Raw genomic sequence first — 23432 nt, 5'->3', positions numbered from 1 at the left:
AAAATTAAATGATAATAGTGATAATGGCAGCATTTTATTTGGTGGTTTCTTCCTGTAGGTTCTCTACTTTTGTAAGTAAATTATAAAATTATGCAAAATATTGGATATTGTGGCCTCCATAACTTTCTGTTAATACTAGATTTAAGGATTTTAACTGTTTATTCCAATGCTGGAGGATGCAATTTCAGATAATACAAAAGTAGGCTTGCAAAATGTTCTGCCCTGCAAATTCATCAGCAGAATTGAAGCTAGTAGTGGGATGTAAACCCTGCCTTAAAGGGGAATTCTCAAGTTGCATAGTTACATAGGTTGAAAAAAGACTTAGGTCCATCTAGTTCAACCTTCCTCCACCAGTTCTACATTTGGTCACTAAAGGGGGCTTTACACGCTGCGACATCGCTAATGCGGAGTCGTTGGGGTCACGGAATTTGTGACGCACATCCGGCTGCATTAGCGATGTTGCTGCGTGTGACACCGAAGAGCGATTTTGCATCGTTGCAAAATCGCTCATCGGTGACATGGGGGTCCATTCTCGATTATCGTTACTGCAGCAGTAACGATGTAGTTCGTCGCTCCTGCGGCAGGCAGCACACATCGCTGCGTGTGACGCCGCAGGAACGAGGAAGCTCTCCTTACCTGCCTCCCGGCCGCTATGAGGAAGGAAGGAGGTGGGCGGGATGTTCCGGCCACTCATCTCCGCCCCTCCGTTTCTATTGGGCGGCCGCTCAGTGACGTCGCTGTGACGCTGCACGGACCGCCCTTTTAGAAAGGAGGCGGTTCGCCGGTCACAGCGACGTCGCCGGGCAGGTAAGTATGTGTGACGGGTCTGCGTGATGTTGTGCGGCACGGGTAGCGATGTGCCCGTGTCGCACAACAGTTGCTGGCGGGTACCCACGCTAGCGATATCGGGACCGATATCGCAGCGTGTAAAGTAGCCTTTAGTCATTTATAACCAACAATGTTGTGTGTACTGAGGAAATCATCCAGCCCTTTTTAAAAGCTGTTATAGTATCTGCCATTACTACCTCTTGTGGTAGGGCATTCCACAGTCTGACTGCTCTAACTGTAAAGACGCCTTCGCTATTTAGCTGTCGGAATCACTTTTCTTCCACTCGCAGTGAATGCCCCCTGGTCCTTAGTATTGTCTTTGGAAGAAATAAGTCATGTGCCAGTCCTTTATATTGACCACACATGTATTTATACATATAAATCAGATCTCCTCTGAGTTATTAAATTGCTTTAGTTAGACAGCACAAAAATAAGCAAGTTTACATATGACTTGTTTTTTTCCATCTGCTGTCATTTTCCTGCTATGAGAACTTTTGTCTTTCATATTTAACAGCTGGTTTCCATGGAGCTTGGCCACTAGTGCCCTGATTCTGGCCAGTGTGCACAATAGCTATATTCCAGGAAACTAGCTAACTACTTATATCCCCACCACCTCTCGCCAGCAAATTGATTTCTAATACAGTAGTTATCTGCTTACCTCCCTCACCTCACCACCTTCTCAGCTCCTGACAAGCTGCTTTTATAAATCTTGCACAATCACCAGCCTTCAGTATGGGCTTCTCAAAGAGCAGGTCTATTAATCACTATCCCAGTGTCCAAAGCTGTCTGCTTGTTCAAATACCCTGTTTTTAGATAGCAGTGTAGACTCTAGAACAAACCACTGAAAGTGTTACTGCAGAACTTGTGCTGAGCTCTATAGTTCTACAAAAACTACTGTTCTGCCGCTCACCAGAACTGTCACTCACAGAGGAGAGCCTGTCAGAATCCAGGAAGTAAGGAGACTGCATAGCTCTGGGATGCTCAAGAGACAATTTGAGAATACCCCTTTACACTCATTTTTTGGTCTATCTGAACCATTAAAAATCTGTAGTATATATTTTTTAAATCACAAAGCAAGGGAATGTGATAAATAACTGTTACTTACCATGTAAATCCCCGGCAGAACTTGTGTTGTCTCTTCAGTAGTCCTGCCGGTCTGTCTACCAGTTCAGGACTACTTTGCATCTCTTTGAGTTTCTTGGCAGGTACCTAATCAAATATGCTCTCTGTTTAATATTTTATCAGATTTGAGATAATTGAGCAGCAGGTAAATTCCATGTATAACTTTATATATTGCCCTAAGGTACAATTATCTTACTATAGGTAGCCAAGGATGTATCAGTGAGACTTCATCATGAGCTGGAAAATGTAGAAGAGAAGCGTACTAAAACAGAGGAGGAGAATGAAAAGCTACGACAGCAGCTGATTGAGGTGGATATAGCTAAGCAGGCCCTGCAAAATGAGCTGGAAAAGCTCAAGGAGGTTAGTGTGTTGCAGTAACATATTCTGTAAGGGCTTCATGTGCATTATTTATTATTTTTTCTGTTTTACCTCTTTCAATTGCCATAGGCTTGTGGTAGGGAACCATTGAAATACACGTTACTTCCCTTCCGCAGGTCTAACAATGTCTCTTTGCCGCTACCCTGCTTCTTTGTTGGTAGCAATGGCATCATGACTACCGTGAACATGGCCGCTGCTGCCAATTACTGAACTCAGGAGACATACCAATGTTGGCTGCATGAACCGCTAAGCCCAGTGATTGGCTGCAGTGTTCACATGCTCTGTAGTCGTGACATCACTAAAGCCTGTCAACAAGGACCGTCATAGAGGTGGAGAGACAGTGCAGGAGCACCAGAGAGTTACTAACTTATTATTTCTCGCTAGCCAAGCCTACAGCTACACAAAAAAAACAGAAAATACTTTAAAGGGAATTTGTCAGCAGGATTTCACCCCCAAAATATGTAGCTTTTTTATGGACAAGTCCTGCAATATCCTTACATGGTCAGTCCGTTCTTCCATTACTAAAAAAATCAAAGTTTTAATTGATATGCAAGTTAGACCAAAAGACTATAGTAGATCTGAGGCCTCAGCCACTCCAGCTCTATTCCTCGCTCAGCACCACCTCCTCCTGCTTGATTGATTGACAGCTTCTATGATTTGTCACATCAGTAAAAGAAGCAGTCAGACAAGCAGGAGGAGGCAGTGCTGGGCAGGTATCTTTACATGGCCAGTCCGTTCTTCCACTATTAAGAAATCAGAGTTTTAATTGATTTTCAAGTTACACCACAAGACTATAGTAGAACTGAACCTCTACCACTCCAGCTCTATTCCCCACTCTGCGCCCCCCTCCTCCTGCTTGATTGATAGCCTCTATGATTTGTCACATCAGTAAAATAAGCAGTCAGACAAGCAGGAGAAGGCAGTGCTGGGCAGGTAATAGAGCTGGAGTGACAAAGGCTTCAAATCTACATTAGCTTTTAAGCTTCATTTGCATATTAAATAAAAAACGAATTTCTTAGGAATGCACTGGAGATGTAAATGTATTGCTGGACTTGTCTTTGAAAAAGCTACATGCGCGTATAAATAGTTTGAGGGGTGAAATCTTGCTGACAGATTCCCTTTAAGCAAATGTTAAGATGCCTGCCACAGAACTTTCTTCACTTGTGACATATTGTATTCTGCAAAGTTAAGCAGTAATTTTTAATGGATCGTTCTGCACTGTCATCAGAGTATTAAGGGTTAGTTGTCACAGAATTGCTTCCATTAACCCAGTTAAGAAGCTGCAATGGCTAAATGTTTTCATGCCTTTGGATCTCTACCTCTTTATTATTTTGCTTTAACATGAAAAGTGAAAGAGTAGAAAATAAAATGGATTTGACATTAAACGGGTTGACTTGCATAACTCCACTCCACATAAAAACTGCTGCACTCACCACTCCAGAAAAGCAGTTTATTTTTTTCCATCACTTAAAAGTACCGCAGGCCCGGGATGTCCAGCCGGTAATCATGGAGAGCAGCCAGTGTAAAGGGAAAAGGATGTTAAATGTTAAAGGGGATTTCCCATTAACAAATTATATTTAATCAATAGGTTTTGGAATAATGATATGTTCCACAATTGAATGTATTCAATAAAGTATTCCTGTGCTGAGATAATTTTATAGATGTGCCCCTGTCTTATGGTCTTCGACCATGCAGAGCTCCTCTAGTTCATGGTCTGCACATACCACAGCACCTGCCCAGGGGAGAAAGCATCAGTAACTTGATAAGTAAGTATACAGAAGACACAGCAGCTACTTTCTCAGGTAACATATTTCCCTGCCTGTTTTATCACAGGAATAAATATTTCTGCCATGTCTTTACCCCTTTAACTTTATCATAAGTGAAACGATGAAGGCGCTCTAGCTTGTATGAGCTCCTGACTTGATTTATGATGAGCTCAGAGTACTGGTGATGTGGCAGAAATGATTACTCCTGTGATAAAACAGGCAGGGAAATGTGTTCTCTGACACAAACAAACAGCTGTGAGCTCCCTGCTATATAGTCTATATGTTCACTTATGAGTTACGGTACTTATGCACACCACAGGAACTGTGATGTTTTGATGTTTTCACCATGAACTGGAGCAGCTCTGCATGGTTGAACGCACAAATAACAATATATAGCAGGGGCACACTTATAAGATTATCTCAACTCAAGAATTTTTTTAACACATCCAATTCTGAAACTTGTTATTATTCCAAGATGTATGAATTAAAATGTACTTTGCTCATGAGAGAACCCCCTCAAGTTTCATTTTGAGCTGCCTTGACTGCTTTTATGACAATATTTGTAACACTGACTTGTATTTATACTTAGTTATCATTAAAAAGAAGAGGAAGCAAAGATGCCCAGAAATCAGAGAAAAAGACTCTACAGACACCAACAGAGGTATGTTGAATATTTTAGTTATTAAAAATGAGTAAAGCCATGATGGCAGCCTGCAGTGGCGGCTCCGTGCATCGGACAAAATCACTAAGAGGTCTATGTGCCTGCGGTCTGCAAGAAGCAGCTGAGGGCACCACAGGAAAGGAGGACAGGTGAAAATAATTTTTATTGTCTGTAAACAACGGCATAATAGGGGACAGGAAGGGGACCAGTAGGAGGGCAATACTAAACAATAGGCACATTACTACATGGCACATTACTAAACAATGGGCACATTACTGCAGAGCACATTACTAAACAATAGGGGCACATTACTGCTTCGGTGTTACTTCCGGGTGGTTTCACGTGACCGGAGGAAACCGAAAGTGCATCACCGAAGGTCCTGGTGCACGGGTTCCCAGTTACCAGGCAACCCCAGGTCCTTCAACTGATTGTCAATGATGAGAGATCCCGGAGCTGCTCCTGACGCTAATCCCTCGGGCAAGATATAGACCTATAGATGGGGCGGTGAATTCGGTCGGATCGAGTGCTGGGGCAAGTAAATTAATTGAATCAAATATAAAACACAAACCTTTTTATTGTCTCTCTCTAGCTGGCCACTAGTGGTGCTCAGTTACACTTGGTGCTCAGTCAAGTGTGAGCCACATGCCTATGATTCAATGGTGTGCATGAAATGGAAAAACCTCACCCTCCCTTCCTTGGAAGTGCTCTATTTATGGCTGGCTGTATGGGGGGTGGAGAGATGAACCGCCCAATCAGTGACGTCTAATGAAGTTCGGGTCAAGTCTGGGTCCAGAACAGAACTTTATCTAAAGTCTGGCTGAAACCACCAAGCCCGAACTTCAACGGGTCCGCTCATCTCTTTTCAACATATAAAAAATGATCCAATTTTCACCTGTATCATATGCTATCTGGATGGCAATGTTAAAGAAAGGCAATATATCCTTAAAAATTGGATTGTGTGTGGTTGATCTATGTTTTAGTATATATATATATATATATATATATATATATATATATATATATATATTTTTTTTTTTGTGTGCATATACTATAGACTTGCATAGGTGAGTCTCATCCGAAATATGAAAACTAAGAATAGAAAGCGCCATAGGGTCTTACCTGATAAATATATGAAAAGTGAATAGGAATAATGCTCACCTTGTGCGGTTCTGTGACACACAAGCAGTATTTCGACTTATAATCAGCTGCTGCAGAGTCCACACACACAAAAGCCAGTGTAGATCAGGAACTGAATAAAGGTGGAGCGATTTCTGTGGAGCTGTAGGAATGACACAAATCCAAAAGTACCGTAGTGTGGTTTTATTCTACGCGTTTCAAATTGTGTCCTCCCCTCTTTATCAGGAAGGATCAATGGATTTCCTGATGAAGAAGTGAGGACACACTTTGAAACGCGTAGAATAAAACCACGTACACTTTCTTCATCGTTCCTTATGGGAGACCCAGACCATGGGGTATATAGCTACTGCCTCCGGAGGACACACAAAGTACTACACTCAAAACGTGTAGCTCCTCCCTCCGGGCTATATACACCCCCTGGATGACAATCTAACCAGTTCAATGCTTTGTGTTTCAGGAGGCACACACACACATGCATTCTCTGATTTTTCATTTTTAAGATTTTGTTTTTAAAGATATGGAAGAAAAGCGGGTCCAATCTGGACTCCCGGCATGTCCCTTCACACCCCACTGTGTCGGCGGTGCTGTTAAGGTTGACTTTACAAGGCTGGAGCCTTCACATGCCGCGCTCCTTCAACATCCTTTTCAGGCTCTGGTTTGAAGTGGGAGCCGTCTCGGTCCTCTCTGCTGTGCAGGAGACCGGTCTCCATCCGCAGCCCTGTCAGGTTCCTGCTGGACGGAGCGTTTGACCTTCCCTCAGGGACATGGCCCTGCGTCTCAAAAGCTAAGTATTGAGACGGTTTTCAGGGGTCCCGGGTACTTTTATTGAGGGGAGAGTATGTTTTTTGTCTTTTACTGTAATTCCGGCCGGTTCTCGGTGTTTTTCCGGAGAACCGCGCCGGGGGTGCCTGCTCGTCGGCCGCATGTTAAAATCTAGGCCCCGGCTTCAGTTTGGGCCTAGTTTCGGTTTCGGCTTCCCTGCATGTCAGTCATGCAGATGCATAGCGTGGCGCCGCCCACCGGCCGGCCAGCAGAGGGGAAGACACTCCTCTCTGAGGAGATGTTCCCTCCCCTGTATCTCTCCTTGGCCCTCCGGTTTCCCGCTCTTGGGCTTCTCCCCGCCCCCCTCCTCCTTCCAGCGCCATTTTTCTCAGCGTTCTTACACTGATCGGCGCTGGATGCTGCAGCTGCTGCTTTTTAGGAAGGCTGACGCTTCACTGGGGGTCTGAGCTGTGGAATCCGGAGGGCACACAGAGAGTGGTCTGGTAAGCCACAACCTCTGGTTGTGGGCTTTTTATTATACACTCTCAGGGCATTCTACAGGAGTGTATTCTTGCTGCAGAGCCTCCACCTCAGCAGCATGTCTGTCACTAGGAGCAAGGCTCCAAAGCTCTACGCTATATGCACTGCATGTAAGCACATTCCCACATTGTGATGCCTGCTCTAATATGGTGGTCCCTCAGCCTGGAGCCTTCTCAGGGGTTCCTCCGGCCGCTCCAGCCCCGGTGACTGATCCCCCGGCTTGGGTAGCATCTTTTTCCAGAGCTATTTCCCAGTCTTTTGCCGACTCTATGGGACAACTGTCCCGGACACTGCTGACCATGCATCAGCCCCCTTCTCAGGGCGCCTCTGCTGCTCCGAGCTCTGCAGAGCCCTCAGAGCATGTTCTAGGACCCCGTCCTCCTAAACGGAGACGTAGGGACCCTTCTCCTTCCTCGTCCCACGGCTCTGATTCACGGGCCGAGGTGCAGGGCGAGGAGGATACTTTTACTGTGGGTTCAGACACTAGCTCTAGGTACCCCATTGCCTTGTCTGAGGATGAAGCGGATGTTAGTGACTTGATTGCGTCCATTAACTCCGTTCTGAACCTCACTCCACCAGTGTCAGAGGAACAAGCCTCTCTGGTAGAGATACATCAGTTTGCCTCACCTAAGAAAGCTCGGAGTACGTTTTTTAACCACTCCAGTTTTCAGGCCACTGTCACCAAACCCAGGGCCTGTCCTGACAAACGCTTTCCAAAGCGTAGTTCTGATGACCGTTTTCCCTTTCCACCAGATGTGGTGAAGGAGTGGGCTCAGTCCCCAAAGGTAGACCCTCCGGTGTCTAGAATCTCAGCCCGCACAGTCGTAGCGGTGGCCGATGGCACCTCTCTTAAGGATCCCACTGACCGCCAGGTTGACCTTCTGGCCAAGTCTGTATATGAGGCGGCAGGAGCCTCCTTCTCCCCGTCTTTTGCGGCAGTGTGGGCTCTTAAGGCAGTTTCTGCCTCTCTGGCGGAGATACATTCCCTCACCAGGGACTCTATGCCTGAGATGGAGGCCTTAACTTCTCAGGCTTCGGCTTTTTCATCCTACGCCATGTCTGCCATTCTGGAGGCTTCTCACCGCACGGCGGTGGCCTCCGCTAACTCTCTCGCTATCCGCAGGATCTTGTGGCTTCGAGAGTGGAAAGCAGACGCTTCTTCTAAGAAGTACCTTGCGGGCCTCCCTTTTGCTGGGTCCCGGCTGTTTGGTGAACAACTGGATGAAATAATTAAGGAAGCTACTGGAGGGAAGAGTACTTCCTTGCCACAAGCTAAAGCCAAGAGACCTGTCCAGGGCAGGAACCAATCGAGGTTTCGTTCCTTTCGTTCCTCTAACTGGTCATCCTCTAAGCCCTCAGCCTCGTCCACTACCGCAGCCAAGGATCGTAAACCCATCTGGCGCGCGAAGCCGCGTCCTCAGAAGTCCGGAGGAGCCGCTGCCACTAAGGCAGCCCCCTCTTGACTATCTAGCTGCGCCAGCAACGTCCTTGGTCGGCGGCAGGCTCTCCCACTTTGGCGACGTGTGGTTTCAACACGTCTCCGATCAGTGGGTGCGGGATATCATCTCCCACGGCTACAGGATAGAATTTTCTTCCAGCCCGCCAAACAGATTTTTTCTGTCCACCCCCCCCTGCTCCAAAGCCGCCGCCTTCTCTCAGGCCGTGGCTTCCCTGCAGGCCAACGGTGTTATTGTTCCGGTTCCAGCTCGGGAACGGTTCAGAGGTTTCTACTCCAACCTCTTTCTAGTCCCCAAGAAGGACGGTTCCTTCCGGCCCATCCTGGATCTCAAGCTTCTCAACAAGCATGTTCAGGTGCAGCGTTTTCGCATGGAATCTCTGAGATCGGTCATTGCATCAATGACCCAAGGAGATTTTCTGGCATCCATCGACATCAGAGATGCCTATCTGCACGTGCCTATCGCGGTTTCACACCAGCGTTGGCTCCGCTTTGCAATCGGAGAGGAACATTTCCAATTCATGGCTCTCCCCTTCGGGTTAGCCACGGCACCTCGTGTTTTCACCAAGGTTATGGCAGCAGTGGTTGCGGTCCTGCATCTTCAGGGGTTGGCAGTAATCCCCTACCTGGACGACCTTCTAGTCAAGGCCTCATCCAGGGCAGTCTGCCAGCGGAGTGTCTCGCTCACTCTCGCCACGCTTGTTCAGTTCGGGTGGCTTGTCAACCTGCCCAAGTCCACTCTGACCCCGACCCAGGGACTTCTGTACCTAGGGATGCAATTCGAGACTCTGCCGGCACTTGTGAAGTTGCCCTTAGTCAAACAGCAGTCCCTTCAGCTAGCGGTGCGCTCTCTGCTGAGGCACCGCCGTCATTCCATCAGACACCTCATGCAGGTGCTGGGTCAGATGGTGGCGTCAATGGAAGCGGTTCCATTTGCACAGTTCCATCTGCGTCCCCTACAGTTGGACATTCTCCGCTGTTGGAACAAGCGGACCTCTTCCCTGCACAAGCTAGTGGCTCTGTCGCCACAGACCAGGAGCTCTCTTCAGTGGTGGCTTCGGCCCCTCTCTCTGTCACAGGGACGCTCCTTCCTGACTCCGTCCTGGGTGATTCTCACCACGGATGCCAGCCTCTCCGGTTGGGGAGCAGTTTTTCTCCATCACCGAGCACAGGGCACTTGGACTCCGTCCGAATCAGCCCTCCCGATCAATGTGCTGGAGATCAGAGCTGTGTTTCTAGCTCTCCTAGCCTTGCACCACCTGTTGGCGGGCAGGCACATTCGAGTCCAGTCGGACAACGCGACAGCGGTTGCCTACATCAATCACCAGGGCGGAACTCGCAGCCGCCTGGCGATGTTGGAGGTTCAACGAATCCTCCAGTGGACGGAGGACTCCAAGTCCACCATATCAGCAGTCCACATCCCAGGCGTAGAAAACTGGGAGGCCGATTATCTCAGCCGTCAAACCGTGGACAGCGGCGAGTGGGCTCTGCACCCGGCAGTGTTCAGGTCAATCTGCCGCAAGTGGGGTACTCCGGAAGTGGATCTAATGGCATCCCGGCACAACAACAAGGTTCCGGTTTACGTGGCTCGCTCCCACGATCCTCAGGCCTTCGCAGCGGACGCGCTGGTTCAGGATTGGTCCCAGTTCCGTCTGGCCTACGTGTTTCCCCCTCTAGCTCTCTTGCCCAGGGTTCTGCGCAGGATCAGAATGGAGGGCCGTCAGGTCATAATCATTGCTCCGGACTGGCCCAGGCGAGCTTGGTACCCAGACCTGCTCCGCCTGTCCGTAGAGGTGCCGTGGCATCTCCCAGACCGCCCAGACCTTCTCTCTCAAGGTCCGTTTTTCCGCCAGAATTCTGCTGCTCTCAGATTGACGGCGTGGCTCTTGAGTCCTGGATCCTGACGGCTTCAGGTATTCCCTCTGAGGTCATCTCCACTATGACTCAGGCTCGAAAGTCTTCTTCGGCCAAGATTTATCACAGGACTTGGAGGATCTTCCTGTCCTGGTGTCGCTCTTCCGACCATGCTCCTTGGCCGTTCTCCTTGCCGACCATCCTGTCTTTTCTACAGTCTGGTCTACAGCTAGGACTGTCCCTCAATTCCCTCAAAGGACAGGTGTCGGCTCTGTCGGTATTATTCCAGCGGCGTATCGCCCGACTGGCTCAGGTGCGCACCTTCATGCAGGGTGCAGCTCACATCATTCCTCCTTACCGGTGGCCTTTGGATCCCTGGGACCTTAATCTGGTCCTCACGGCCTTACAGAAACCCCCCTTTGAGCCTCTTAGGGAGGTTCCCTTGTTTAGACTTTCACAGAAAGTTGTTTTTCTAGTAGCCATAACTTCTCTCAGGAGAGTTTCTGATTTGGCTGCGCTCTCTTCGGAATCCCCCTTTTTGGTGTTTCACCAAGACAAGGTGGTTCTTCGTCCGACTCCGGACTTTCTCCCTAAGGTGGTGTCTTCTTTCCACCTTAACCAGGACATTTCATTGCCCTCTCTTTGTCCGGCCCCTGTGCATCGCTTTGAGAAGGCGTTGCACACCTTGGATTTGGTGCGGGCGCTCCGAATCTATGTGTCACGCACCGCCGTTTTTAGGCGGTGCACCTCACTTTTTGTGCTAACCACGGGTCAGCGCAAGGGTCTCTCTGCTTCTAAACCGACCCTAGCTCGTTGGATTAGGTCGGCTATCGCCGATGCCTACCAGTGTTCTCAGGTGCCCCCTCCGCCAGGGATTAAGGCGCACTCGACCAGAGCTGTCGGTGCCTCCTGGGCTTTCAGGCACCAGGCTACGGCTCAGCAGGTTTGTCAGGCTGCCACTTGGTCCAGTCTGCACACTTTTTCGAAGCACTACCAAGTGCATGCTCATGCTTCGGCAGATGCGAGCTTGGGCAGACGCATCCTTCAGGCGGCTGTCGCCCATTTGTGAAGTTAGGTTTTGCCTACTTCTCAGTTTGGTTTATTTCCCACCCATGGACTGCTTTGGAACGTCCCATGGTCTGGGTCTCCCATAAGGAACGATGAAGAAAAAGAGAATTTTGTTTACTTACCGTAAATTCTTTTTCTTATAGTTCCGACATGGGAGACCCAGCACCCTCCCTGTTGCCTGTTGGCAGTTTTTGTTCCGTGTGTTTTCACTGGCTGTTGTTGTAGACAGAGTTCCGGTTTTTCCGAGTTTTACTCTATCTCTACTTATGGGTGGATGTCCTCCTTCAGCTTTTGCACTGAACTGGTTAGATTGTCATCCAGGGGGTGTATATAGCCCGGAGGGAGGAGCTACACGTTTTGAGTGTAGTACTTTGTGTGTCCTCCGGAGGCAGTAGCTATATACCCCATGGTCTGGGTCTCCCATGTCGGAACTATAAGAAAAAGAATTTACGGTAAGTAAACAAAATTCTCTTTTTTTTTTTTTGGTTTTGTGTCATTCCTACTTCATCTGAAATATGGCAGAGGCTATTGCACACTGGGGTTTTTTCAGGACGACATTTGGCCTATGTGAAAAAATTGCATCTGAACAACTCTATTGAATAATATTTGTCCGAGTGCTGTCAGTTTTTTTCATGAACATCACAAGACTGAAAATACAGTTTTGTGAATGTAGCCTAAGGGGTACTTTGCACGCTGCGACATCGCTAGCCAATTGTTGCGATGCCGAGCGCGATAGTACCCACCCCCGTCACAGATGTGATATCTTGTGATAGCTGCCGTAGCGAACATTATAGCTATGGCAGCTTCACACACACATACCTGCCCTGCGACGTTGCTCTTATCCGGCGACCCGCCTCCTTCCTAAGGGGGCGGGTCGTGTGACGTCACACGGCAGGCGGCCAATAGAAGCAGAGGGGCGGAGATGAGCGGGATGTAAACATCCCGCCCACCTCCTTCCTTCTTCATTGCAGGCGGAACGCAGGTAAGGCGATGTTCCTCGCTCCTGCGGCTTCATACACAGCGATGTCTGCTGCCTCAGGAACGAGGAACAACATCGTACCTGTCGCTGCAGCGAAATTATGAAAATGACCGACACTACACATCACCAATTTTCGACGCTTTTGCGATCGTTTGTCGGTGCATCTAGGCTTTACACGTTGCGACGTCGTTACAGGCGCCGGATGTGCGTCACTTTCGGTTTGACCCCGACAACATCGCAGTAGCGATGTCGCAACGTGCAAAGTACCCCTAAGAGTGCTGAGTGAGGATTTTGGCTAACTTGTGTTATAATGATTCAGAAAAGGGAATGTTGTTGGTTCCAAATATCACTGAAGTTGCCAAGCATGTGGGCAGTACCCACTGAAGTCAATGGTATTTACTGTAATTATTAGGTATTTACCACTATATGATTCTGACTGGGTACAAGTTCATTTCTTTACTAGATAGTAGCTCCAGAATGTTTTTCTTCACTGCTATGTCTGTTATCAAAAATATGATTTCTTTTTCCAGTGTTGGGAAAAGGATATGGGCAACAACTATCTTTGTGATTCCAAGGAATGTAAATATTTACTATTTGGGCAAATTATGACATGTTTTATGTGTCTTTTGCTTATAAATTGATATCATAACATGCCAAATTTTACATAAATACCTGTACATTCTATTTCATAGCATATATAATAGCACGTACAGGATAGATACAGTATAAAAAAAGGTTGAAAGAAAAAACAAGTAAATCGACTTTAACCTATAGCGTAAAATATTGATTCAGAGCAAGGCAAAAAAAACCCCATGAAACCATGAAGGAGATCCCAATTGCCCTATATTAGGGGAAAAATTCCTTCCCGACTTCACATAAGGCAATCAAACTAGTTCCCTTTGTCTGGGTCGGCGTCCACCGAGCCAATGCGTAATAGCGGCCAAGGGTCACAATGGTGTCACCGGCTGGCAAGCTGTCCTCAGGAGAATAAAAAAGAAAGGTGGAAGTTGTGGACGGTGTGCATGATCAGCACTTCTCAATAAGCAATGTCCAGACCTCAGGTGCAACAGAAAAACTCACTTTCTCTGACGCCTCATTGGGGGACACAGGACCATGGGTGTTATGCTGCCTATCCATAGGAGGACACTAAGTAGATGCAAAAGCATAGCTCCTCCTCTGCAGTATACACCCCCTGGCCGGGCCAGGCAAGCTCAGTTTTAGCTTAGTGTCTGTAGGAGGCACTTCCTTTCAAGGTTTGTTATTTTTTGAGGGCGACGATTTCCTTTTGGGACCGATCTCCCACTACTATCAATAGGCGGGAACGTGAAGTCTTGCCTACACGTACCCCCTCCCGCGACGCTGGATCCTGGGCTGGACGACGGGTTCCATAGACACCGATTTTCCAAAGCCCAGGGTAGAGGCCTGTGCCCTATAGCCCAATTCCTCAGCCCCTCTCTGCATGCTCTGAGTTGAAGATGGCACCAATTCCTCAGCCCCTCTCTGCAGGCTCTGAGTTGAATATGACACCGACACAGCAAGCTATTTTCACTGCCTGGAAAGCAGTGTTTTAAGGTGAGATCCCCCCTGACTGGTTTCCCAGACAAAGGGAGAAAAGACGCTGCAGGGAAGGTTCCCAGGACATTTACAGTATTTATTATGTGCAAGGAGCAAGGATCCTGCACACACAGTGTTAACTTTCTCTAGCTTGCTAGCTGGAGGAGGGGGAAGTTCTGCTGTTTGCAGAAAGTCTTGCAGATAATATCCTGGTGGCAGGGGGGAGGGCCCAGGGCTCAGGGACTCACGCTGTTTTTATTTACTCTGTTTATTTGCTCTAGCAGAAAAGGTGGCTGATAACCACCGGTGACAAGCTGTGTGCTGACTGTAGGGAGAGGGAGGAAAACTCAGAAGCTCCCTTCCCACCGTTTTTTTGTTTTTTTACTACCCACAGCAGGGGAGGGGGCACACTGACTCATCTTCCCGCTCTTTTAGGGCTAAGCCCCCCCCGCGGCCGCGATAAGCCCCGCCCCCCAGGAAAGCGTGCAAAGATCTTCATAGAGCTTAATCCTTCCTGAGGACAGGGCCATCGGCTGATTCTGGTGAGGTGCTTGCTTCAATTGTAGCTCTGCTGAGCATTGCTCCCCATCCTGGCATACTCCTATTAGGAACATGCAGAAATCTAAGGGCACTAAGAGTACTAAGGCCCACATAGTCTATTACTCAGCCTGCACTGCCTGCCATGCTGAGCTACCACGTAAACACACCTCTTCTCTCTGTGAGTCCTGTGCCCCTATAGCCCCCCAAGGCCCCCCTGCCACCACTGCCGCAACCGGCAGCCCAGAGCCTAGGGCCCCCAGCCCACCGGAATGGGCACAGTTTCTGTCCCAATCCATGGAAAAACTGTCACAGAACCTGGTTCTGGCTATGCAATGTGTCCTCCACACCCTTCTGGGTCCCTGGACGGAACGCAGCCTGAGGATACCCCTATGGAGGATCCTTCTGAGGTAATCCGGGCACATGCTTCACCGGTTGCAGGGATCAGGAAAAGAGCACACGGCCGGGTGTCTCCAGCGGGCTCTCCCTCGGGAACACACAGGGCAGGCTCTCCCACACGCTCCACGGCTTCTGAAGAGCTGGAGGAGGGAGAATGCTGTTTGTACCAGGAGGATTCCTTGGTTTCATCACCCCCAGATGATCAAACTGCAATAGACTCCCTTATAGCAGCAATCAACCAAACTCTGCATGTGGAGGATCCCCCATCCACTACCACTGACCATGCGGTCTCCTTTAAGAGGGCAAGGAAACCCCAAAAGGTTTTCCCTGATCACCCAGAGTTTCAGGATATCTTCACAAAGCAAAGGGAGAAGCCTGACAGACGCTTCGGTAACCGAAAACTCATGGAGTTTTTGCCTCACCTGCCCCTAAGGGCTGGGCTGATCCGCCCTCGGTCGACCCCCTCGGTCTCCCGCCTTACCACAAAGACGCTCCTGTCTTTACCCGATGGTTCTTCCATCAAGAACCCGACAGACAGACAGGTGGAGCACCTCGCCCGCTCTGCTTTTGAGGCTGCGGGTTCCTCCCTCTCGCCCTCCTTTGCCTTTGTGTGGGTCGCAAAGACCGATCTCGGTCTGGGCAGACTCCCTTAACACTTCGCTTGAGGAATCCCAGTTCACTCATACCTTCACAGAGGTAACAGCTCAAATTGCCGCTGCGGCGGAGTACCTCACCCAGGCCTCCATGGACGCTGCTACCTGCGCAGCGTTTGCCGCCTCAAATACCATAGCCATCCGTAGAGCTCTCTGGCTCCGACAATGGCGAGCGGACTCTGCCTCCAAGAAGTCTCTCACGGGCCTTCCCTTTTTTCCAGACCGATTGTTTGGCGAACGTCTGGACAAGCTCATTTCTGACGCCACGGGAGGAAAGAGTACCTCCCTCCCCCAGCTGAAGTCCAGGACATCCTTCACCAAACGTCCACAGTCCTCATTCTGCTCCTTTCGGAACTCATTTGGTTGGTCGACATCCCGTGCTGTCCCCGCCACCAGCTGCGGACTACGCAGGGACCGACCTTTTCAGCTCTCCCCGAAACCCACTTCGTCATGGCAGCCTAGACCGAAACAGTCCAGGACTAGGGAGACTCGGCCACGACGTTTTCCCCCCTCATGACTCCTTCGGCGCCCCGGAAGACACAATCATTGTAGGAGGTCGACTGCGGCTCTTTCAACACATCTGGGCTGCCGCCTCAGACGACAAATGGGTGCGAGACCTTTTGTCTTCCGGTTACCACATAGAATTTCGGACCCGACCCCCGAGTCGGTTCTTTCTCTAAAACCCCCCAAAGACTCGAAAACGACGCAAAGCTTTTTTTCCCAGCAATCCACTCGCTCCAAACAGCAGGAGTGATAATACCTGTCCCAGACGACGAGAAGTTCGGGGGGTTTTATTCCAACCTCTTTGTGGTCCCCAAAAAGGATGGGTCAGTTCGACCCATCCTGGACCTCAAACACCTAAACAAACATGTGCACGTACGGAGATTCAGAATGAAGTCCCTAAGGTCCATTATTGCATCCATGGTCGAAGGGGAATTCCTCGCCTCCATAGACATCAAGGACACGTACCTGCACATACCCATCGCCCCAGATCACCAAAAGTTCCTCCGCTTCGCAATTCAGGACTCCCACTTTCAATTCGTAGCTCTACTCTTCGGCCTTGCCACCGCACCAAGGGTCTTCACCAAAGTCATGGCGACCGCCATGAGCGTCCTTCACGCCAGGGGAGTAGTCGTTCTCCCTTACTTGGACGACCTCCTCATCAAGGCCCCCTCCTTCCGCGACTGCTCAACCAGCGTACAGATCACTGTGGACACCCTATCCCGCTTAGGGTGGCTAGTGAATCTGGACAAATCATCCCCGATCCCATCACGATCCATCACCTTCCTGGGCATGTCCCTGGACACCCGTCGGGGCTTGATCCTTCTGCCTCAGGACAAGGCGATCGCTCTTCAACGAGCGGTACGCTGCCTTCTACGTCCTCCATCTCGCTCCATTCGATTCAGCATGAAAGTGCTCGGCAAGATGGTGGCAGCTATGGAAGCAGTACCCTTTGCTCAACTGCACCTCCGCCCACTGCAGCTAGCCCTTCTAGCGGCCTGGGACAAGAGCCCCTTCTCCCTGGACAGACATCTTCACCTGACGCCTTCAGTCAGGTACGCACTCCGCTGGTGGCTTTGGTCCTCATCCCTATCGAAGGGGAGATCTTTTCTCCCAGTGAACTGGCTGGTCCTGACCACGGACGCCAGCCTCCTAGGCTGGGGAGCAGTGTACCGGCACCACACTGCTCAAGGACGTTGGATGCCCCAGGAGTCTTTCCTTCCCATCAACATCCTGGAACTCCGCGCGATCTTCCTCGCGCTCAGAGCGTTCTGCCCTCTGCTAGCGGGTCGTCAGATTCGAGTCCAATCGGACAATTCGACAGCTGTAGCCTATATCAATCGACAGGGGGGCACCCACAGCAAAGCAGGTTATCTCGAGGCCCACAAGATCCTCAGCTGGGCCGAATCGACGGGATCAGTGATATAAGCGGTACACATACCGGGGTTAGAGAACTGGGCAGCAGACTTTTTGAGTCGCCAAGGACTGGCTGCCGGAGAATGGTCTCTCCACCCAGATGTGTTTATACACATCTGCACTCGCTGGGGCACACCAGACGTGGACCTAATGGCCTCAAGGTTGAATGCAAAGGTACCCGCGTTCATAGCCAGGTCACGCGACCCGCAGTCCATCGCCGCGGATACTCTAGTCTGCTCCTGGCACCACTTCCGCCTGCCTTACATATTTCCACCTCTACCCCTGCTGCTGCGGGTAATCAGGAAGATCAAGACAGAGGGAGTCCCGGTGATACTGATAGCACCGGACTGGCCCAGGCGCGCCTGGTACGCCGAATTAGTACAAATGCTCACAGACGCACCGTGGCGCCTTCCAGACATCCCAGACTTGCTGACCCAAGGGCCCATTTCCCATCAGAACTCCAGAGCCCTGAAGCTGACGGCATGGCCATTGAGACCTGGGTATTAACAAGAGCGAGATTCTCCCCCGCGGTTATTGCCACCATGATCAGCGCCTGAAAGCCTGCTTCATCCCGCATTTACCACCGTACATGGAAAATCTTCCTTTCATGGTGCAGGGAAACTAACATCCAGCCTATGCCTCTGGCCATCCCCAGAATTCTCGACTTTCTACAGTCTGGCTTGCAAGCGGGGTTGGCTCTCAGTTCCCTTAAAGGGCAGGTCTCAGCGCTCTCAATCTTCTACCAATGCCGCCTGGCTCAAAAACCGCAAGTCAAGACCTTCCTCCAGGGCGTTTCCCATCTAGTTCCCCCGTACAAACGGCCGCTGGAACCATGGGACCTCAACCTCATTCTGGACGGTCTCCAGAGGTCTCCCTTTGAACCTCTCAAGGAATCCTCCCTTGCTCTTCTGTCCTGGAAGGTAACATTCTTAGTGGCAATTACGTCCATCACACGGGTTTTGGAGCTGGCAGCACTCTCTTGCCGCGAGCCTTTTCTGATCTTCCACCAGGATAAGGTGGTTCTGCGCCCCCTTCTGGATTTCCTTCCAAAGGTTCTTACCCCGTTTCATTTGAACGAGGACATTGTCCTGCCTTCCTTTTGTCCACACCCGGTTCATAGGGTGGAAAGGTCTCTGCATTCGTTAGACCTCGTCAGAGCTCTCAGAAATTACATATCCAGGACAGCCCCCTTTAGAAAAACGGACTCTTTGTTCGTCATTCCTGAGGGGCCTAAGAAGGGACAGGCAGCTTCAAAGGCGACGCTGACTCGCTGGATTCGCTCTGCGATCCAGGAAGTCTACCGCTTGCAACTCAAGCCCATTCCTAGTGGGCTGCGGGCTCATTCCACGCGAGCAGTTGGAGCTTCGTGGGCCATTCGGCATCAGGCTTCAGTGGAACAGGTGTGTAAGGCTGCGACCTGGTCTAGCCTACATACGTTTTCAAAGCATTACAGAGTCCATACCCAGGTTTCAACTGAGGCAGATCTGGGTAGGAAAATTCTGCAAACGGCAGTAGAGCACCTCTCTCAGTAGGCGCTCCAGGCTGTCTGGGACTGGTTCCTAGTCCTTGGGTTGTGTTGTCTTCTTTTATGTTTCCCACCCATGGACTGCTTTAGGACGTCCCATGGTCCTGTGTCCCCCAATGAGGCGTCAGAGTCTCTTAGCCATCATTGGGGGACACAGCACCCACCCTGTTGCCCTGTTGGGCCTTGGTTCTCTCAGTACCTTATTTGGTTATGACTCTTTTTTTTCTCATGTTCCTCTGTTGAGGTAAGTTTTTACTGTTTTTTTTCTCCTACTGCTTGTGTACTAAAACTGAGCTTGCCTGGCCCGGCAAGGGGGTGTATACTGCATTGGAGGAGCTATGCTTTTGCATCTACTTAGTGTCCTCCTATGGATAGGCAGCATAACACCCATGGTCCTGTGTCCCCCAATGATGGCTAAGAGAAAACGATTTTACGGTGAGTACACAAAAATCCGTTTTTTACTGGGACAAATGACGATGATGATGATTACAGCTCTCCACAGTTATTCAGTACGCAAAGTCGACAGCTCCTCATGGTGTGATGAACCCAGCTCTTTGCTGGCAGTGTGTAGCAGATCTCCTTACTCCTGCTGGTTGTAGCACTATACGTGCTATAAAACTTCTCCTCTCAGCCTGGACCTTGGCATTCATGGTACATCAGGCTTACAGGATAAGTACATCGGCTCTCTTCCCACTGCTGAGAACTCAGGATCATTTCAATACATCCCTCTTCTGAAGCCTAATTGGTGTCATCTGGCACTTGGGCTGCCCAGGGGACTATGTTCCACCCGGCTGCACAGATTTCGCTGGAGTCCCAACAGCGACCTCAGCAAAGGCAATGGCTGGCCTCCTTAAGCCTGCTTTACACCTTACAATTAAGCATACGATATCGTATGCGATGTGACACGCCCCCATCGTATGTGCGACACGTTCAATTTGTTGACTGTGTCGCACAAACGATTAATTGCCAGCACACCGGACACAGTTCCATTTGCACCCAGCCTGCTGTCGTTCCATGCACCATTACCTATTTACCCTGGTCTCTTATGACTTACCCCTGCCTCATCCCATCCTCTGGTATTTGCTATCCTAAGCTCATATTCTGCCAAGCATCTATTTTTGTGCTTATCTACCTCTTGATATATATGCCTTGAAAAAGGCTCTAATGTGAGCCGAAACGTTGGCATTTTGGTTGACTCCTTTTGCAGAATATGATAATAAAATATTTTTCAATATCATATTGAAATGTTTTCCTATGCGTGCCAGAAATATTAGTATTATGTTTACGTGTTTTAGTCCTGCCTTTCTTCCATTCTCTTAATAATCTTGGCCAATCTTATCTGAGTGACATCTTTACGTTGACCTGCTCCAGCAACATCTGCTTTTGTCACTAGGTACGGCTGTATTTACTCATTAGGCCGCAATGGTAGTGCAGGAGACTTCATGGTATATCTCCCCAGCCCCCCCTCTGACATAAGTTTGGTTTGCTGTTTCTGTACATGGTTTTCTCCCTCTTGTTACTGGCCCAGCTTTGTTTGAACTTCCTTGCCTCAAGCTCACTCCTTAGGCCAACATCCACTCTGGTGCACGTGTTTCTATTAACTTTTTCTTTGATTGTTCCACTCCTTGTTTTAGCTTACAAATATTGAGGTGATATACGTGTTCATGTGGTCTTAGTCAGAGTGGCTTTAACCAAGTTTGTCTTAGGTATTCTTTTTTGACTGATGGCTTTTGACAGACTTAACAGAACATATTGGACTAAAAAGAATGAATCAACTACAAACTGTGATCGGTCATACACGAGACTTACCCCAATTGGATCAGTATCATGCACAAAAGGTTGAATGTTCGGAAGCCATTGAGCAACAGCAGCCCCCCTGACCACGCTCAAATCCATTGTGAACCTACCTTACCAATTTTCAAGTGACTGTAAAAAAAAATGTCACCTTTAGGAAAAACTGTCACTTGTACTTCACTTCAGACTTTGCCACAATCATCTGGTTCTGAAAACCGACATGTCGGATTCATTATTTTCCTGCCTTAGGCTGACACCATTCTTGGTCTTTCTCCCTTCCTGTCCTGCTTATTCTACAGAACTCTCTACAGTGGGCTGTCTTTGATCCACAAGTGCTCCTATATAACAACACTAACCTTGTAGATTTTGCCGGTGGTAAAATAGCATCCCTATGTTAAGAGCTACGTACCGCTGAGAAGTTTCAGTGCTGGACAATAGGCTTTATTTGACCATCCTTGCTGCAGGTTCACTCTTCTGCCCAGTAACTACTCCATGTATTCAAATCAGAGGACCCAGTTGTAGATCCAGATCTCTGTTCAGGGGTTAAATGGTGAAGGTCAGGGTTCATCTGGGATCTGTCAGATGGAGTGGCCTCAGCCAAGTCTGTCAAAGATAGTCTTTTTGAGTTGGCTTCTTACAGACTTTACACTCTTCTCTGCACCAGCTTTAGTTCCTTCTTATACACTGGAGCCCAAATTGTGCACAGTATTCTAAAGTGAATAGTGACTTGTATAGGTGCAAAACTGCTTCTTTTCATGAATCCATGATTTTATTTGATTTGACGCCGGCTGCCTGGTAATGGTCACTAAAGTTGAGTTGGTTGTCCACCAGTAATCCCAAGTCTTTTTCATTGACAGTTGTACCCAGCGTTTTACTATTTAGTGCTCAACTTCCTTTGATCGCTTTATAATATTAAATTATCCATCTCTTGTTGATCACCTTGCAAAGCTTTGCAACATTTGCAAATATTAAAATTGTACTCTGTATGTGTTCTACAAAGTATTTATTACCGTATATACTGGCGTATAAGACGACTTTTTACCCCCTTAAAATAATGGCTACAGTGGGGGGTCGTCTTATACGCCGGATATACGGGGGGGGGTGTGTGTGTATATATATATGTACACTGCAGCGTCCAGGGGAGGTGGGGGCAGCAGCTCTGGAGCACAGGGGAACGCTGCGGGCTGCAGCCTTTGATCTCCTGCTCCCGCTCATATAATATGCACAGCCGCTGTCCATCTCCAATGGTGCTGAAATCGCACGCAGTGAGGGTCTGGGCAGCGGTGCATATTATATGAGCCTGCGTCCCAGTGTGATCGCACATGCCCACCCCTGTGTTTGATTTGGCCCCCAGGCTGCTGCTCATTCTAAAATAAAAAAGCTTTACTTACCCCTGCAGCGTTTCTCCCCGTGTCCCTGCTTCCACTGTGATCAGGCAGGCAGAGAGCTCAGCCTGCTGTGCAGATCACATGACCGCACTGAGAACCAGGAAGTGGAAGAACAGAAGCACGGAGCCAGACAGGAGGGAGCTCAGCGCTGGAGGAGATAAGGAAAGAGGGTTTTATTTTACTTTGGGCAGCAGCCTAGGGGCCATATCTGACACAGGGGGACTTGTGCGATCTATAGGGGCCATGGGCAGCACTATGGGGGCGATATCTGACACAGGGGGACTTGTGCGATCTATAGGGGCCATGGGCAGCACTATGGGGGCGATATCTGACACAGGGGGACTTGTGCGATCTATATAGGGGCCATGGGCAGCACTATGGGGGCGATATCTAACACAGGGGGACTTGTGCGATCTATAGGGACCATGGGCAGCACTATGGGGGAGATATCTAACACAGGGGGACTTGTGCGATCTATAGGGACCATGGGCAGCACTATGGGGGAGATATCTAACACAGGGGGACTTGTGCGATCTCTGTGCAGGCCCCACAGAGCAGCAGAGTTGTGTGTATTTGTCTGTATGTAGTAGAGTTGTATGTGTTTGTCTGTATGTAGCAGAGTTGTATGTGTTTGTCTGTATGTAGCAGAGTTGTGTGTTTGTCTGTATGTAGCAGAGTTGTATGTGTTTGTCTGTATGTAGCAGAGTTGTATGTGTTTGTCTGTATGTAGCAGAGTTGTATGTGTTTGTCTGTATGTAGCAGAGTTGTGTGTGTTTGTATGTAGCAGAGTTGTGTGTGTTTGTCTGTATGTAGCAGAGTTGTGTGTGTTTGTCTGTATGTAGCAGAGTTGTATGTGTTTGTCTGTATGTAGCAGAGTTGTATGTGTTTGTCTGTATGTAGCAGAGTTGTATGTGTTTGTCTGTATGTAGCAGAGTTGTGTGTGTTTGTCTGTATGTAGCAGAGTTGTGTGTGTTTGTCTGTTTGTAGCAGAGTTGTGTGTGTTTGTCTGTTTGTAGCAGAGTTGTGTGTGTTTGTCTGTTTGTAGCAGAGTTGTGTGTGTTTGTCTGTTTGTAGCAGAGTTGTGTGTGTCTGTTTGTAGCAGAGTGTTGTACCA

The 23432-nt window shown here is 49.0% G+C and overlaps 1 protein-coding gene across 2 annotated transcripts in view; it reads left to right on the top strand.

Annotated features, from left to right (window-relative positions):
- The window catches only part of MTCL3 (MTCL family member 3), a 131994-nt gene that overhangs the window by 8680 nt on the left and 99882 nt on the right, over positions 1-23432 (top strand). For both annotated transcript variants that reach the window (XM_075339930.1, XM_075339929.1), the window contains exons 3-4: positions 2152-2310; positions 4684-4755. In XM_075339930.1, the coding sequence (XP_075196045.1) occupies positions 2152-2310; positions 4684-4755 (231 nt within the window). The remainder of the gene's footprint in view (positions 1-2151; positions 2311-4683; positions 4756-23432) is intronic.

Source organism: Anomaloglossus baeobatrachus, chromosome 3 (genome assembly GCF_048569485.1).
Source record: "Anomaloglossus baeobatrachus isolate aAnoBae1 chromosome 3, aAnoBae1.hap1, whole genome shotgun sequence".
Classification (NCBI taxonomy): domain Eukaryota; kingdom Metazoa; phylum Chordata; class Amphibia; order Anura; family Aromobatidae; genus Anomaloglossus; species Anomaloglossus baeobatrachus.
This window is presented reverse-complemented; position numbering and strand designations above follow the sequence as displayed.